The following is an 18,955-nucleotide window of genomic DNA, read 5'->3' on the forward strand; positions in this document are numbered from 1 at the left end:
TTCTGCTCTGATTTAGCTGTTTGACAAGTTTTTGTACGTGTAGCATTATATACATTGTTCTTATTAATTGTCCCAAATAATTATTTGAATCATATAAAAGTCTGTCTTGTCCCTAATTTTTGCTGGAAAGGCAGACACTGTTGCCATAGAAACTGAAAGGTCTTTACATTTTCTGGGTTTTAACGTGAATAACTTTTCAGTGGAAGGAATGAAATGACAAACCCTTGTTTATTTGATGGAGAATGTAATGTTTAGTGGGACTGTACCTTTAACCAAAACCCCTGTCCATTATTTCACCGTCCCGTTTGTTAATGATTACATTCTTTTTCCACAAATCATTTCCATTATATTTTATCAACATTCATTAATTGCAAAAAATAAACTCTCCTTATACAGGTTAGGATGCCAATTATACCTGTCCTTTTAATATTGCATATTTTTTACCCATCTAAAGTGAAATCAAGGACAGTTGGCAGATATGACCGCATAAATAGGGTAAATTTATATGGTATAATTTGTGTAACCTCTTGTATATTTTGTATTTATTGGCGTTGCGTAATGGCTGTTCACTGGTCGTGTGATCTTTTTGGTGACGTTTCTGCTCCCTCTTAGGACCCCGTCTCGCTGCACCTTTCCTCTCTGGCCGGCGTTCCCGTTACGCCCGTAGTCATGTTGCACGAGCAGATAGAGGAGTACATAGACGTGAGCCGGGAGATTATCAAAGTCATGGTGTCGGATACCGCTGCGGGGGTGCTGAAGAAGAGTCTGGAGCGTCAGGAGTCCATGATCGATGCTCTCCTAGAAACCGAGACGGAGGCCTCACAGCTCATCAGAGGTTTGATATAATATATTACATATGTTCGTATGTGAACTTCCCGCACATGCTCAGTAGAACTCTCACTGACATAGCGGAACATCAATGTCCAGATGTGATTGGCAGCTGCTACCCCCATTGAGTTCAATGATAGCTCATCTCCCATTGACTAGAACTAGAGTTCTACTGAGCATGTGCAAGGAGCGTATCTGAATATGCTCACTGTTTTCACTGGAGGCAACTGGGGAGGAGTCACTCGAGGCAGAAATGAAGTAAAGAGGCCCAAACGACCATAGGACGTGATTGTACATTTCCAGTGTTTTGCCCTGGTGGGGGCATTTCCCAGGGCGTGTCTTACACCCGCTTGCTGGCTAATCAGCTGTTATAGGAACCAGGAACGCAGGCCTCCAAGGAAAGTTTCTAACTCTTCAAAAAAACATTAACGAAACTGGTAAAAAAAAACACAAAATAAATAATCTTATAATTAAAATAATTATGTGGATCTTAGAGATGACTGGTAAAACCCCAAAGCAATCTCCAGTGAAGAAAGAAAGAAGTTTAAAAGGTGAAACAAAAATAATAAAAAAAAATGGGCTACTTCATACCCCTAAAAATTAATAACTCCCATCACTGAGATATTACTGCAGGGTGGGGGGGTGCGGAACATAAATTGTTAAATGAAAATGTTATGATGCCAACATTCAACATATGAAAACCGTTATAATAATAAAATAATTTGATTGTTTAACATTTTTTTGCCTTAATCCTGACTATAAACCTGAGTTTTGATGTATTCTGTACCGAATCACTTCTGCTTTCCTCTAAGCTCTCATGTCGGTGGAAGAAGAGGTGGCCCAGACCCTTCTGGACACGGAGGAAACGAAACAGAAAAGCTTATCCAAACTGCAGAAAATCGAGAAGGAGCTGCAGGACACGAGTGAGAAGAACATGTCCCTGCAGACCAGCATCAAATATCCTTTCAATATATACCCCACAGACCCCCCAGCAGAGGGACTGCTGAAACTAAGGGGTTAATTATAAGTACTTTAAGAAGTACTGGCACTATATACCGTATTGGCTCGATTATAGGCCACACCCTAAAAGTTAGGTGCTTTTTTTTTTAAAGAAAAAATTTTCTTAGTAAAAAAAAAACACAAAACACTTAGTGAAATAGATATGCTGCCACTCTGCCCCCCCCCGAGATATGCTGCCACTCTGCCCCCCCACGATATGCTGCCACTCTGCCCCTCCCCCTGAGATATGCTCCCACTCTACCCCTCCCCCCGAGATATGCTCCCACTCTGCCCTCCCCAAGATATGCTCCCACTCTGCATGTCCCGGGCGTTTTAAGTCTGCAGTCCCTAAATACTGTGTGTGTGTGTGTGTATGTATATATATATATATATTATATGTGTGTGTATTTATATGTGTGTATATATATATATAATATATATATATATATACACCGTATTTGCTCGATTATAAGACGAGGTTTTTTTCAGAGCAAATGCTCTGAAAAATACCCCTCGTCTTCTAATCGGGGTCGTCTTCTAATCAGACCTCAAATAGAGTCTGATTAGGAGACTAAGATCCAGATCCCCCGCACCGCTGCAGGGGACCTGGATCCTCCTGTCTCACCCCCCCCCCCATCATACACACACTTACCGGTGCTTCCTGCTGTATTGCCGGGGCAGCGGGTTGACGTCTACGCGATCCGCGTAGACAACGTCCGCTGCAGCCGGAAGGAGGTGTGGCTAGCAGCGGGGGTTGTCTGCGTCCGTCGCGCAAACCTTCCCCGACTGTCAGAACTCTGATCTCTGACAGCCGGGGAAAGTATACGCGACGGACGCAGACAACCCCCGCTGCCAACTCCACCTCCTTCCGGCTGCAGCAGAAGGCGACGTCAACCCGCTGCCCCGGCTGGAAGCACCGGTAAGAGAGGGCTGAGAGGGGAGGGGAGGGGAGAGTGTGTGTGTGTGTTAGTTAAATGGGGGTATAGGGTGTGTGTGTGTGTGTGTTAAATGGGGGCATAGGGCATTTCTGGAGTGGCGTTAAGGGGGCATTTAATAGAGCACTCTGCCTCCTGAAATGCCTTATACACCTATATGCCACTCTGCCCCATAATATGCATTTTAACCCCCTAAATGCCAGAGTGGCATATAGGGGTATAAGGCATTTCTGGAGGCAGAGTGCTCTATACAATGCCTTTTAACTCCCTTAATGCCACTCTGCCTCCTGAAATGCCTTATACCTCCCTATATGCCACTCTGCCCCATAATATGCATTTTAACCCCCTAAATGCCAGAATGGGATATAGGGGTATAAGGCATTTCTGGAGGCAGAGTGGCACATAGGGGGTCAAAAGGCATACCATGGGGCACAGTGGCATATAGAGGGTTAAAAGGCATATCATGGGCCACAGTGCCATATTGGAGTGGCAAGCCTGGGGGCAGATGTGCGTAACTGGGGCACAGGTTGGAAAATACAAGAAATAAAAACAAAAAAAATATTTTTCTCAATCATAGCTTTTATTAAAAAAAATAGTTTACATGAATTAACATTTACTGGTAAAACATTTTTCCTTTAGGGTCGTCTTATATTCAGGCTTTTTCTTTTTTTCCTAAGTTAATAATCAGATTTTGGGGGGTCGTCTTATAATCAGGGTCGTCTTATAATCGAGCAAATACGGTATATATTATATGTGTGTGTGTTTATAATTTGTTTTGACCCAACAAATGTGTAAGTAAACTAAATGAGAGAGGGACATTAGGGTTGAACAGACACGGGGTGTAAATGCTGAATGTGTCCGGCAGGCATACCCATGTTGAGGGGTCTACTTTGATTAAATTCTTGCATTAATTTCCTTGACGTTAATACATTTTTACAAAAAGAGCTTGAAGACGTGAGGGCCATGGAGAAAGAGATTGCTGAGATTCACCGAGAAGCAGATGAAGATACCACGGTGGTCATACCGTCCGCACTGTGAGTCACGTTTGCCGCTCGACTGGCTCTGGTTACCGATTCGATGGCTAAAGCTAGGGCTGAGGGCTTTGTCTAGAGGCTTTACAGGTAGACTATCGTGGGGCACGTCTACTAAGCTCTGCAAGTCGTGCCACTATTAAAACCCGGGGGTACCGGCTCTGTGGATGGTAACTGCTGCCATAACCTAAACCCGTGTTTAGCTGAAACCAGTCTCTGGCTTAGGCGACGTTTATGCTATTTGTCATAATTTTATTTTATTATTTCTTTTTGCTGGTTGCCATGGCATGATGATGATGATGATGATGATGATGGTGATCATGACGACAGAGATGGTTTAAAACTCTGATTTCTTTTTTTGCAGGTATTTGGCAAAGCTGTTTCATAACGTAACAAAGATTGATTGGGATTACAGCTGTGACTCCACGCTCATCAAAGGCAGTATCCTTTTTTTTTTTTTCGTGTATAAACTGACTCTGATGCAGATTTTTTAAAGTGGTCTTATCACCATAGCAACCAATTGAAAGGTTGGATAAGAATAATAATGCAGTACCTGGTTATGATAGCATTTGGTACAGTCAGTGGATATATATATATATATATATATGTGTGTGTGTGTGTGTATATATATATATATATAAATTGATTGTTTTCCTTGACCCAAAATAATCTCAAGTCCACTATGGAGGAGATATTGCTCAGCCCATCAGCATTGACAGCAGCCAGCACTCCAAGATTTTCATCTGTGACTACCTGTGGAGCCTTTTGTCCACCGAATGGTGACAGCCCCACCACTACCTATGTCTGGACATGTATTAGCCTTTGTCCTCCCCGAATAGTGGAACACCTCCGCCAGCACGTCTCATAGCACGAGTGTTTGCTCCCGGCCAAAGTTAGAGTTTGTCGGCAGGATTCCATGAGCCCAACAGCAAGCTGGTACTTTCTGGGTCTCCGGGTGGCACTTGTCATTCTACGTGCCGCTTTTTAGTCTTGAAAAAGGTGGTGATCATTTTGAATTTTCAAAACAGGAACACGAGGCTAGAAACCGGAAGGTGGAACCTGAAGAACATACACGAAATCCTGCTTGTAATTTTATTAATATTATTTTTTTAATAAATGGTTTCTGGAACATATTGAAGACTATTAACTTATTCTGCTTTTATTTTTGGAATGTGTTGAAACTCGTCACATGGATCGTGCTATTCCAGAAAAATAGAATATGGGGTCTTGCCATAGATTGTTGCTTCTATAGAAGACCACCTTGTTACCGTTTATTCAGATTTCTATTTTCTGTTCTAATTTCCAGCTGAGCCTTTATCTCCAGGGGATTGTTTACAGCTTAAAGAAGTTAAAATGCGATGCAGCTGAACGGTAAGATAATAGGAGACATTAATATGCGGTATATTATTATTATCTTTTATTTATATAGCGCCAACAATTTATGCAGCGCTTCATACAATACATATATTCAAGGGGTCAAGAATTGACCGACTGTAGCTGTAAAGTGAGACTTCCCCTACCACGGCTGATTCCAGTGAAGAGTACGGCCGATGATATCGCGCATGTCACCTTAACTCACACCTCGGTTGCACTTCATACGGAAATATTAATTATATATAAATCCTGGAGCCGCACGTCAGACTTCAATCCTATTAAAAGCAGCGGGGACTGAATTTGCTGAAGTCGTAGTCCCTTACGAACAAGTTCATGGTAGCCGTAAGTGGTGGTTAATTCACCCCAAAGACTACGGGTTTTCTCTCTCGCAGCAAAATTTCCTTAAAAACTACAGGAACTTGTAGTGTATTTCCCCTTGGTTGAGTGCAAGCTCTTCAGCTTAAAATAATCCTTAGGACTTCATATAGGAAAGCGGCGTTGAGTGGCATCTGAAGAAAGGGCTACTGAGGCCTACCAAGCGTGTATTGCGATTGCGCCACAAGCCATCACCGACGTCGGTAGGCTATCGTTGCCGACGTCCACAACAGTATGAAACCATGAAAAGATGCATCGATAAAGAAATGAAATAGCCGTTATATAACGCAGCGTGTTCTAGATCAACTGGAGCTGCTTTAACCGACACCGAGAACCTACACACCGCTATGCTTTGGGATGCGTGCTTTGGGAACGTCCACCAGTCTGCCCCATTTACGAAGCGTAAGAAAATCCAGCAAACACCAGTAAAACCTTTTGATTTTCCGAGTACTGAACATTGAGTGGATCGCTAGCGCCCTCTGCTGGCTTGGTGCAGGTTTGGCATTTATGGGAAAGGTGAGGCTAGCCAAGAATAATCTTTCACTGTAAGGTGGTAGATACGTGGAACTGGCTTCAGACAAACATGGTAGAGGGTAGCCAAGGACTAAGTGACGTCTGAAGCCTTAGAGCTCGTTAAACATGAAACAAAAGCAGATCTCTGAAACTCCTCTGGCAGCTGAAATAGCGACAGCTCAGAAAACTTTACAGCGGCGTTGGTTTTGGCGAGGGTTATGGAGTCTCCTCATGCCGGCTGCTCTGGTGTAATCCCACCAGCACCCCGAGAACAAATGGCCCTGGAACATGCGTCTTAATAACAGTCCAGATGCGAAAATTCTAAACATAGAATGTGACGGCGGATCAGACCAATTCACCCATCTACTCTACCCGTATTTCCTGCTGTAAATCCTTAATCAGTCGTTGGTCTCTAATCAGTAGCCATATGCCCGTCCCATGAATGTTTAAATACCATCACTGTATTACCCTCTACCACTTCTGCTGGGAGGCTGTCACATGTATGATAAACGCACACAATGAAATGTTGTTCTAAAGTAAACTATATCTGCCACTTTCTACAGTCCAGAACAAGTAAACCTATCCTTATGTTTATACGCACAAGCATTATATCTGTATTAACCCCTTAAGGACAATGGGCGGTCCTCTAAACCCATTGAAAACAATGCATTTTGAGCCCGTACACGGGCTTTGTCATTAAGGGGTTAAAAATGCATCTTAACTTCCTGTTCTCAGGATCTGCATGATTATTCCTCCCCACTAATGAAAAAATTAAAAAAAACTGCTAAACAACTAGCTCGTAGTGACAATTAAGCTATACGTTTTTTTAAATAAATTAACCTAGTTACGCAATGGCGACATTTTCCTTTAAAAGCGGTGACAATCTCACCCGAAATGAAATAGGTCTCCGATATTTAATTGGTCCTTTTTATATATAAAACGCCGATGTTTACGTAGAATAATAAGCAATTGGGGCGCGGTCTTGAAAACAAGTGAAGTTTTGATTAAATGCAAATATTTTATTACTAATTTTGGACAATATGTGCAAAAGCAAAAAAAAAAAAACATGGTTTATCAAGAAAATACCCGAAATACAATTAAATAATATTGTCAAATATATACATTAAAACTAGCATATCTATAAGGCTTTCATCTCGATGGAAGCTTTCTAAGAATTCAGTCTCAGTTCTGTACATTCGCCGGCCTCTTAGTGCTGGTGGAAAAAGAAGAAATGTACATTTGGTTTCAATGGAGGCCGTATTGTCCTTTTACGAAATTCATATGCAAATTAACCGCTTTTCTGTCAATTCATTCATTTCCAAAAAAGTTGTGATATTATGTTGGGGGGAAAAGAATCAGGAAAAAAAGGAAATTAGAAATTTTTTTTGCTTTTGAATACACATAAAAGTCACTAAATTCTTCTCTCCCTGAATAAAATTTGTAATCCAACAGCAATACTGAACGTTATAGTTTAATAAAAATTATAGTTCTTTATTATACAGAAATTCCCCGATAAAAAGTGAGAAATTGTGTGAAAAATACAGCTGAATTCCATAATCATTTCTCCTGAAATTTAGCCCAAACTTCTTAAATCCATTCCGAATTTGCGAGGACATGGGGGGAGGTTTTATATATATTTTATATATATATTTTATCACATTAAAATCGGCAGATAAATAACTTAAAATAGTGCAGGCCATGCAAAAACCCCAGAATAGAATTATTGCAGTATTTTATTTTTTTGTTGTTTTTTTTCCTGGGTCACTTGTATTATTATGGATGATATGCATTGTAGTTAAGATGAGACTTCTGGAAGTTAAACAATAAATCCGTGAGCCATTTTATAAGATTGAAAGGAAAAAAAGAAAGAAAGATAAAAAAGAAAGAAAAAAGGAGAAAAAAAAACAAAAAACATTTCGTTCTTAACTGCTCCTTCATATAGAAAAATGGAGGGGAATCCCAAGGTTTTCATGGCACCTGCTATGTATATTTTTTACTGTTTTTTTTGTGTTTAATAGTAATAATAATAAAAAAAAAAAAAGGTTTTGTTTAACACTGAAAATTTCTGTTAACGCAGTTTTTTTTTTTTTTTCCCATTATCCTTATTTTTTGCGGCTCGGGGAGAAGCCGCACCCGATGTGTTTTTCGTGCAGATAGCAATCTTTCGTTGTTTCCGTGAAGCCGCTCCCGCACGGCTGCTTGCGGCACGGCTCCATGGTGATGGCCACCCCGACGCCGCTGCGTCCGGACATCATGTGGGTGACTTCTGTCCAGGCGTCCGCGGCCGGGTCGTAACACTCGACGCCGTCCAGGAACGTGCTGCCGTCGTACCCGCCTGCGGGTCCAAGCGAGAAGACGTAAAATTACACGGGTGAGATAATCGCTGGAAAGCATTCCAATTGAAGCCAACGGGAACTCTTTCTGCGCATGCACGCACGACATTAGACCCCCCCGGGGAATCACACACAAGCCAGACGGGTTGGTGGCGTGACTGGACCACTTACCAAGGACATAGATCCTTCCCTGATGGACGGTAACCCCAAGAGCGCTCCTACGGTGGTTCATAGGGGCCACAAAGCTCCAAGAATCCCTTTCCACATCGTATCTCTCCACGCTGTTCAGCTGGTCGGTGCCATCATATCCACCCATCGCGTATACATTCGTATCCAGGGCGCAGGCTCCTTAAATGAGAAATAAAGGGGGGGGGGGCATGCAAGAAAAATTAAAAAAAGGATCCTCTCCGGCTCTGCCATCCAGCGCCAGCCAATGAACCAAACGGCAATTTATTTAAAACGTAAATGAGGTTTAAAGTTTAAGAAAAGCCTCAGGGAGAAGCTGCAGAGCTGCACCTTCCCATCCCCCACCCCAGTGGGCCATTGATTGGCAGCACGCTGTAGCCAATCAATGGCAGGGAAGAGCTCCCACTCACATCAATGGGAGTATTTTCCTTGCGGGCGCGTGGGGGTCCGAATAGACATTTTTATTTTACTAAAAGTTAAAATCATAATAGAAAAAATTATTAAAATAAATAGATTGTGCCCTATCCCCTCGTACCGCCTCCTGCTCCAAAAGTATTAAAATTATGTAGTATTTCCTCCCTCCCCCCAATAATATAAGGGGTATCACTGTGCCGGGGGGGGGGACGCTGCTGAACAAAAACTGGGTTTTACTCGGCCAAGGTGCCTATGCTGTATGTGAAATCCTAAGCAAAATGTACTTTTTTTGTTATTATTTTTGCCTGTTTTGTTATTTTTAGTGCTAATAAAACACTGCATTATACGTACGAGTCCGGCTTCACACAAAAGCCCTGCTCAGGGGGGTTGTTAAGCTACCCTTGGTCATGAAAGAGTTAAGCAGATAGTTCTTAACCTCTGTGTACAACACACACACACACACACACACACACATTTTATATATATATATATATACACATATATATATATATACACATATATATATATATATATATATATATATATATATACACACACACACACACACACACACACATATATAGATATACACACACACACACTTAATTTTGGGTTAATTTACACCATTAAGATTTTTTTTTTTTAATGGAGGGATTGGGGGCTTTGGATTATTATAAAAAACCTTATTTTTCTTGGGACATTATATGAAAAATAAAAATACAAGATTAACTTTACAAAACCTCTAAAAGCTTGAAGCCTCACCTGCCCCGCTGCGGACGACGTTCATGGGCGCGATGTCCTTCCACTCGTCCGTCTCGGGGTAATAGCACTCAGCAGAGCTCAGTCTGTTCGTCCCATCGAACCCCCCGACCGCGTATAAAAGCCTGTTGAGGACTGCAACTCCCACTCCGATCCGCCGGGTCTTCATCGGTGCCACAAGCTGCCATTCGTCCTTTTCAGGATCATACCTGCGGGGGGAAAAAAAAAAAAAAAAAAAAGGTGTGAGCCACCTGCCGGGACAGTCACGGGGTAATATTCCCTGAGTAACCATACGTAAGGGGGAGGCTGGTCTTGGCACAGGGTCGGAGCGGCTCTGTGAATTGGGCACGGTCTGCCCGGATCAGGGATCGGATAGCTTTGTGCCGTTATCGGTGAGGTTTGTGCGACGCAAACAAACAGAAAAGGTCACGGCGTCTGCTGGCACGGGGTATTTATATGCCACAAATACAACACAAGCTGCCGGCTAACGGAGAAATAGCTGCCGGCCGGGTGAGCGCATGCACTACGATGGGTCTAAGAACATATAGGAGGCGTCCTGGAGGAGATCGCCGACCGGGGGGTAAAAGATGGCGGCGCCACCGCGGTATAGCCAGAAGCCACGAGGGCGGAGGGGGAAGTTGGGAACGATTGCGAAATATACGAGGCACGGGTGTGATCCAAAAGCTGGCATACATGAACCTGGCACGGGAACCGCTGGCACGAGCGACAGGTGCTTGTGTACACTGTCTGCGCATGAACAATAAATAATATATATACACCGTATATAAATATATGACCAACGTCTGGCTCACCCACCTCTCCACGCTGTTGTGATGGACGCAGCCATGAGATCCACCGACCGCGTAGATCTGCCCGTCTATGACGCCGGCTCCCACCCGGTTCCTGGGCACGCTCATGGCAGCGCAGGGCGACCACTGGTTATTCATGGGGTTGTAGCAGTCGAGAGCGTCCGCGTCTCTATTGCAGTCCGGGGCATTATTGCGCCCCCCCACGGCATACAAAAGCCCTCCCACCACACATCCAGCGAGGCCGCTCCTGGGCTTCTCCAAAGGTGCCAAACTAAGCCACTCTCCGTCCACCGGGTTATAGGCCTCCAGGAAGCTAAGGGACTGGCGGTAGTAGCCTCCCGCCACGTAGATGAACTGGGGGACGTTGGGGATCCTTCCTTGGTGGGGTCGCGTGGGCTTGTGGAGCGTCAGGTCCTTGAAGATCTGGGAGAGGTAGTCCTGGCACCGGGAGTCCCCTCGTAGGATCTCGCAGCGCTGCAGCTGCAGCTGCAAGAAGTGAGGGGTGAGCGAGTGGCAGCGCACGGCCCGCAGGAGGGCCTGAATGTAGGGCCGCCGGCTGTCGCAGTCGTACTTCACCCAGTTGATGCAGGCGTGGAAGACCTCGGACTCGCAGCGCACGTTCAGCTCGTCGCGGCTGATCAGGTTCACCAGCTGGCAACGGCTCAGGTTGAAAAACTCCTCCTGTTTGGAGACCTGGGGAACGCGACAAAAAAACACGATGAAGAGCGAAGAAAACATTCTAACCGGGGGCCGCCATGACAGATACACCGCGAACGGAGGAGGGGCTGCCACAGAGCTGCAGCTTCTACCTCAGTTACATTTTTTTTTGTTTTGTTTTCTAAGAACACATATGAAAGGGTTACTTTAATACGCATTCTTATTTACCGGGGCTGTCAGTAAACTAATCATACAATTTGTAAACGGCACGGAGATTCTGGGATCAGGAGCGTTCCCTGCGATGGAGGACGGCTTCACAATCACCTACTTGCGGTGTTAAAAGAAACGGAGTAAACAAAACGTAAAACACCATCGTCTCTGCTTACGCAACGCAACTTTTCATCCGTTCTTAGCTCTTCCCCTTTCATACCCGCCCCACAAGGAAAAGACTGACGCAACGCGTACGGGGTCACAAAGTTGGAAGTCCCATGGAAAACCCCAGCGCTGTATACAGTAATATAACCCCCAGCGCTGTATACAGTAATATAAACCCCAGCGCTGTATACAGTAATATAAACCCCAGCGCTGTATACAGTAATATAACCCCCCGCACTGTATACAGTAATATAACCCCCCGCGCTGTATACAGCAATATAACCCCCCGCGCTGTATACAGTAATATAAACCCCAGCGCTGTATACAGTAATATAACCCCCCGCGCTGTATACAGTAATATAACCCCCAGCGCTGTATACAGTAATGTCGGTCGGTGACAAAAATCTGGTTTTATCTCATTTTTTGCCAATAAGCTCCCTTTATCTGCAGACCTGGAGGCCGTCATTGCCGTCAGTCGTGTGATATTTTGGGTGACTTTCCCACCTCAGACACCGCACTGAGCTGATGCTTTATGGCAATGCTAATGAAGTCCGATCCTCCAATATTCAGTTCCTCTTTAACGTATTTTTGTATACAGGGAGCAGGCCTCAGTTTTTTTGCGATGCTGCAGCATTTAATTGTTCTTCCACCCCAAACTCATCCATCCATGCGTTTATGGAGCTCGCTTCGTGCGCCGGGTGCAGTCACGCTGGAATAGAAAAGGGTTTTCCCCTAACTGTTCCCATAAAACAGAGCGCTGTCAAAAATGTCTTGGTACCCTGAGCATTAAGATTACCCCTCACTGAAAAACAGCCCCCAACCTTTACCCCTCTTCCACTACACTTTACAGCAGGCACTACGTATTCCAGTAGGCAGCGTCCTCCTGGCATCGGCCAAACCCAGATTCCTACATCGGGCTTCCAGCTGCCTCCTGGCATTGTGCACATAGCGATCTCCAGGTAACGCGCAGCTCCTCGGCCTCGGAAACCCATTTCACGAAGCTCCCGACACGCAGCGCTTCTGCCAGGGGCCGTTTATGACTCTGTAGCGAGAGATGCTGACGAGGACAGGCGCCATGGGCTCCAGCACTCGGCTCTGAGTGTGAGTGGTCCACGGCTTCATGGCTGAGCTATTCTTACTCCTAGACCCTTCCACGTCACAACAACGGCACCCAGGACCGGGGCAGATTGTTCACAAACTGACTTGGGGCAAATGTAGCATCCCATGACATGCCAATGGCTGCCTATGAGCTCATTTTATACACCCGTTAGCCACGGGTGCCACTCACACACCCAAACCCAATAATTAGGACGGGGGTCCCCTATACCTTTGGTCATATCGTGCAGCCCTCTTATCCTTCTCCTGCGCATGTACACTGCGTCACAGCGTATTATTTTGTATATTAAATATAATATACATATATAGGATAAGAAGGTAATTTATAAATGCACTTAATAGAATAAAACCTTATATAATAATTCTATTTAGTAACCAAAGTTCCCGACAGATATTTGGCATAAAGCCAGAAGTACAGCTAAAGGGATCGTGTAAACGAGACGAACGGCAGATCCCTGTTTGACCCCGGCTTCCATATTATTATACGGAGCTGGTTTCGCACGCACGGCCCCAACCCAGCGTCTCCAAACCCCGGGGACCCGTCGAGAACGCCAGCGTCTGAATATCCTCAGACGACCTTCGCGGGAAATCAGTCTCTGAGATGAGAAAAAATCCCGGTAACGAAAAAGGGTTCTGCTATTTGGCCCCCCCCGGCAGAAAACAAATTAAATCCCCTGTATAAAACGCACGGGCCAGGCGAGGGCCGACAATCAGTGACCTAAAGAGTCATAAATCAGATAAAACACTTTATTATTAGGTGAAGAGCTGTAAAAATAAAACACTTCATCATGGAGACCCTCTAAGGTGTTGGGGGGGGACTTCATTAGCATAAACAGGACTTCATTAGCATCGCCATAAACCATCAGCTCGGTGCGGTGTTTGAGTAATATTAGAAAAAACATCACACAACCTACTGAATGACAGCGGAGAACGTCAAATAACGGAGGCTGGTGCAACGGGTCCTGCCCCGGCAGGAGGCTGGGGAAGCCATACTGACTAAGAACGTGTTACTACTGAGAGGGTGATAGATGAGTGGAACAGCCTCCCAGCAGAAGTGGTAGAGGTTAATACAGTGAGGGAATTTAAACACGCATTGGATAGGCATTTAGCATCTGCCCCCTCCGGGGATCCTGTTTTTCCCGGAGTCATTCTTACATAAGTGACCCCAGCGGCAGCGAGAGAGCAAATTCCACCCCAGGAGGAGGCAGTGAGTCAGCTCGGCCGGGAGCTCGGGGCAGGCGCATACACATCATCTGCCGGGACCACTCACATCAGGGCCGGCCGAAGACTTAACGCCGCCTGGGGCGAAGTTTAAAATGCCGCCCCCCGCCGACGCCGGGGGGGGGCGGCATTATCTACCCCCCACACCGGTACTTACCCTTAAACAGTCCTGCGGCGAGTCTCCCTGTGCTGCCACGGTGCCGGCTTGTAATGCTGAGCGCCGGAAATTCACGTCACTTCCGGCGCTCTGCATTACAAGCCGGCACAGAGACCGAACAGGGAAACTCGCCGCAGAGGAGAGAGAGAGGGGCGCCGAGCGGGTAAGCGAAAACCACTCGGTGCCCCTCTCTCTCTCCTCCGCTTCAAAAAAAACCGCTTGGGGCGGCAAAGTGCCGCCCCTTCTGAAGTGCCGCCTGGGGCAATTGCCCCAGTCGGCTCCATTGTAGGGCCGGCCCTGACTCACATGACTCACAGCCACAGAGGGATGACACGTCCACGCTGGGATTCCAGGGATGGGTGGGAACGATGAACAAGCTGGGCATGGCGGGATTATTGGGAAAGGACGGCGAAAGTGCCGCCGCACACCAAAAAAGAAGAGATAGCTTCCTTCACCAGCTAGACAGACACCACATAACGCTGGGGTTTGGATATCAAAATAAAGATCAGTAGCAAGACTGCCATCTCCGATCGAGGACAGCGGGCAACTATTATACAAGGTCCTACTTTAAGATGCTTAATTATATCCCTGAAAGTGTTTTTGGGGGCACAAGCTGTATGCCAGTCATCAGAAAACGAGCGCACGCCGGCTTTACGCAAGAACGCGGGGTATAAGGAGAGTCTGATGTCCTTATGAAACACACACACATATTATATATATATACACACACACACACACACACACACACACACATATATATACACATATACACACATATATATACACATATACACACATATATATACACACACACACACACACATATATATACACACATATATATACACATATACACACATATATATACATATATATATAGTGAATAGAACAGGGATTCTATCGCAGCTTAGACTGTAAGCTCCTGGGGCAGGGACCTCCTTTCTCAGCCTACTGTATCCTCAATGAAAAGGTCTGTGGATTACTTGCTGTACTCCCCCTTCTATTATACCATAAACTGTACAGCGCAGAGTACATCTATTAGCACTCCACAAATAAAGATACATTCTTAAAACCAAGAGCATAATAAATAAATAATAATAATAATAAAAATAATAATAATAAAGCGATTCACGTGATTTGAAAGGTTACGGTTCCGTGTAGAAAGAGAACACGGAGCAAGGTCACATCCAAACGACAAAGTGGAGAGGGCACACATAGGGGAAGTCAGGGTTATTAAAAGAAGGCACATTAGGGGTTAAAACCACCTTGGAAGCCTTAGATCAGAGCGACTTTTTATAATCAACTTAATGGAATCCCGGAGAATTTCAAATATATGTTGGTTTTGAAAAATATAAACAGATGGAATGTAAGGAAGTTTTACTGTACGAGAGGGTGGTAGATAAGTGGAACAGCCTTCCAGCAGAAGAGGTGGAGGCCTATGAAGTGTGGGCATCTAAAACACGCATGCCATCGGCGTATTACTCCTGAACCTATGTCCGACGAGTCCCTACGAAGAGACTAGATGGGCCGAGGGAATCAGCAATCATCGGCCCCTCCGGACTCAGGAATGAAACGCCGGTTAACGGACACTAGACCAGCTGAGGTTATGAATCTTTTTGCTTTGATTTCGAGACGCAAAGCAATTTAAGGCATTGTACTGCACCGCGGCGTATGATGGCGCTATGTAAAGCAATACATAATAATGCCACAGAAACAGAACTTCTTATTCAGTTATAAAGCAGCATACTTTACGCAGCGCCGTCCGGACAGCCAAGGGGTCCGACAGAACAAGAACGGAGGGGCCAAGGCAACCCGACACATTACAACCTAGAGGCGTGTTACTGCCTCTGGCAGGAGGTGGCCGGCTACAACCTGCTATTCCTGCTGAACCAAATAAAGACACATTACACACATACCTCTCCATACGGCTAACAACAACCACACACAACACGCTGCCGGCCGAACGCAAAGCAAATGTATCCTATTCAGTGACAGCGGGGTTAAAACTGCACTCCAGGACCCCGTCCCTCGAGGGTTAATTTATCAACTTCGATCCATACGTTTGCATAGCACTCCTGTACAATACAAAGATCCCTTTGTTTACCTCGATCGTGAACACCATTTAGGTAACGGAGCCCATCTAGGTTGGCATTTTCCCAGTTTGTCCCAAAATTCCCAGTACGCTCCACTATAAATATCTCCGGATCTCTCTCTCTCTTTTATTTTTACTTTTTTGCCCGGACCGACCGGGAAACGCCAATAATTCTCGCCTTTCGTTGTCTTTTCGGTGGATCTCAGCGGCATTAAATTATTTCATCGTAAAGACGTTAAAAGCGCGGCTCTCCGGCGCCGTACCCCGAGCTCGTATAGAATTCCTAAACGTTGCCAGATCGCCCGACGCCGACTGGATACAATAAAAAGGGAAGCCGTTTCCATAGCAACCACAGAAGCCCTTTAAACATCTGGGCTGCTTGTGGATGAAAGGACGATCACACACAAGATTCCGCCGTTATTACAGCCCCGACTGACAGACGCGGACACTAACCGGTTAACGTTCCTAAAGTTTATTTTACCGATTACATTGCGGGCCCCCGTAACCCCCAGATTAACTATTCGTTGGCTACCTGTACTAAAGGATGGCGACAGAACACAACGGGGGTCTTTGGTCCATCTCATTCTTCCCACCGCCGGTAGGACTAAAGACCCCCTCTGCTGAGCGAAGGCGCCCTGCGCAAACCACCCAAGCACATCGCCACGAGACCCTGCAACCTGGATACATCACGCGCGCTCTTACCTCTCCGAAATTCATGTAGATGTACTCGCGCGCCTTCTGGTGGAGCTCCTGGCAGCCGATCTGCTCGGCAAAGCTGGCGATCCCGATGGCGTTGCTGGGGTCGAGCTGCTGGATGAGGAAGTCGCAGCACGCCTTCACCACGCTGTCCATCTGGTACATGACGGCGCCGTTCATCACGTGGATCACGCACTTCTCGCCCACCGATATGCTGGCCGTGTAGGCGAACTCCAGGAGGCGCTCCATCACCTTGGGGTGAATCCCCTCGATGGGCACGGTCTCCATGCCGCACTCCTTCAGGCCGTTGGTGAACATGGCCCGGAAGACGGGGCTGCTGGAAGCCAAGACGATCTTGTGGGCCACGAAGTCCGCCTGCAGATCGTTGTACTTGACTCTCAGAGTCACGTCGCACAGCTGGTGGCCCAAGCGGAGCTCGTTCATGATGTGGAACGCCTGGTTGGTGTGGTCCGCCAACGTGTACTGAAACTGGCGGTTGCCATTGCTATGGGAGGGCGTCACTTCTGCCTGGCACTCCGTGGCATACATCCCGGCTCACCTTCCGTCCGCCGGTCTCAGCTACGCATTGTCCAAAAACGAGGGGAAAATTAAAAAATATATATAAAAAAAAAAAATTTCAATTCTAAAATTATATTAGCATTTTTTTTTATTTTTTATTTTTTTTCCGCACTTACAAAAATATAGCCTTTTGGGGGAAAAAAAAAAAAATTATAATAAATAATCAATAGGTTCGTATTTACCTGAATTTTTTTACAGCAGGATTGGGAAGGGAAAAAAAAAATGTATTATTTACACCACTTTTGGTAAATACTGTCGCACGTAACATAGAATCCAGAGTCATTTAAATGAATCCATGGGAGGTTTTTGGGGGTTTTTTCCCGCAGAAATAATAAGTTTTTAGTCCAGTTTGAAGATCACTCCATGATTTTGAATCCAGAGGAATAATTTACACCAAAGCGATTAATCCCAATGCCGAGAATTCCGAGTATTCATTCCATTAAAAAATAACCATAAATAATCAGAGGGGTTTTTTTGTTTTTTTTTTTAATAGTATTTTTTTTTTTTACAGTATTGTATAGAAAAAAAATTTCCAGTTAGACGAATCCTAGAAAATCCCAGAAGATGCTTTTTAGTTCATTGCTTGTTTGATATCTGAAAAGAAAAGAAAAAAAACTTGAAATATTTCCTTTAAGCGCGTTTCACGTGACGTGTTTTCTGGTAAATATGTAACCGTGGGGGTGGCCTTGGCTACGGAGTGCGGCGAGGGGGGGGGGGACCCTGAATTTTAACGGCAGCAGTGATCACGCTCTGAAAAAGTATACATGTTACATTTACTTCAACAAGAGGGTAGTAGATAAATGGAACAGTTTCTCAGCAGAAGTGGCCAATACAGTGAGTGAATGGCATATGGCTATCTATAGGCAGCGCAGGAGGCACGATAGGGGCCTATTATAAACAACGGGGGCCGACGGCGCAGTTTGGACAGTGGTCTTATCTCTTTGGCAACCAGTTCAGTCAGCAGTAGCATCTCGCTGGTTACTATGGCGATAAGAGCCCCCTAAATCATTTTGATCCCATATAAACCCTTTAGAACGTCACGGCGGATAATTTATAACAATCTAATTTCTGATCTCAAAACACCCTTGGGTCTCGTCTTTCATTAAGGATATCCTTAAACACGTGTTTAAATTCTCCCACCTCTGCTGGAAATCCTTTCCGTTTATCCACCCCTCTCAGCGAAGAAATATTTTCTTACATGGTAGGTAAAATCGGGTGACAGTCTGTATTGGCGTAAATACTGTAAACACGTCAGTCTGTATAATCCTCTCGTCTATACCTCAGACGGCGGCTGCCCGTGTCATGCCAGGCTGTACAGCCATAGTTTACCCACCATCTACCCCCTCCCCCAGCCTTAACCCTATAACGTATAGATCACTGTGGCTGGCACACCTGTGCCCAAGGAGGGGGGGGCTACACTTAATGCCCCCTCTGTAGGCAATGCCTGCCTCCCCCTCACCAGCACTTATACAATACAGCTCTCCACTGTACATCCCCACAGCCCAT

General features: G+C 45.4%; 2 protein-coding genes across 2 annotated transcripts; one reads left to right on the forward strand and one right to left on the reverse strand.

The window, feature by feature from the left end:
• Window positions 1–669: 669 nt before the first annotated feature.
• Window positions 670–4,576, forward strand: SPC24 (SPC24 component of NDC80 kinetochore complex). Its single transcript, XM_089502536.1, has 5 exons — window positions 670–835; window positions 1,641–1,785; window positions 3,692–3,796; window positions 4,158–4,234; window positions 4,470–4,576. Exons 1-5 carry the CDS (start codon window positions 670–672, stop codon window positions 4,574–4,576), a joined length of 600 nt encoding a protein of 199 aa, XP_089358662.1.
• A 3,581-nt stretch (window positions 4,577–8,157) lies between these two features.
• LOC149277916 (kelch-like ECH-associated protein 1) lies at window positions 8,158–17,419 on the reverse strand. Its single transcript, XM_089502557.1, has 5 exons — window positions 16,877–17,419; window positions 10,564–11,249; window positions 9,751–9,956; window positions 8,560–8,736; window positions 8,158–8,390 (listed from the first exon to the last, which is right to left on the reverse strand). The coding sequence occupies exons 1-5, from the start codon at window positions 17,417–17,419 to the stop codon at window positions 8,158–8,160; spliced, it is 1,845 nt and encodes a 614-aa protein (XP_089358683.1).
• Between the last annotated feature and the right edge of the window lie 1,536 nt (window positions 17,420–18,955).

The sequence above is a fragment of the Sceloporus occidentalis genome, unplaced genomic scaffold, assembly GCF_023333645.1.
Source record: "Sceloporus occidentalis isolate IW3139 unplaced genomic scaffold, rSceOcc1.0.p SCAF_205, whole genome shotgun sequence".
Lineage (NCBI taxonomy): Eukaryota > Metazoa > Chordata > Lepidosauria > Squamata > Phrynosomatidae > Sceloporus > Sceloporus occidentalis.

Bases quoted from the DNA above. Each gene is read 5' to 3' on its own strand.
- SPC24 (XM_089502536.1), top strand. From the start codon at position 670: ATGTTGCACGAGCAGATAGAGGAGTACATAGACGTGAGCCGGGAGATT. The intron at 1,786-3,691 runs ATATCCTTTCAA...TGACGTTAATAC, and splicing joins TCCCTGCAGACCAGCATCAA to ATTTTTACAAAAAGAGCTTG. The intron at 3,797-4,157 runs GTGAGTCACGTT...CTTTTTTTGCAG, and splicing joins GTGGTCATACCGTCCGCACT to GTATTTGGCAAAGCTGTTTC.
- LOC149277916 (XM_089502557.1), bottom strand. From the start codon at position 17,419: ATGTATGCCACGGAGTGCCAGGCAGAAGTGACGCCCTCCCATAGCAAT. The intron at 8,737-9,750 runs GTGAGGCTTCAA...TTCTCATTTAAG, and splicing joins CGTCGTCCGCAGCGGGGCAG to GAGCCTGCGCCCTGGATACG. The intron at 8,391-8,559 runs GTAAGTGGTCCA...TTGGACCCGCAG, and splicing joins GGGAAGGATCTATGTCCTTG to GCGGGTACGACGGCAGCACG.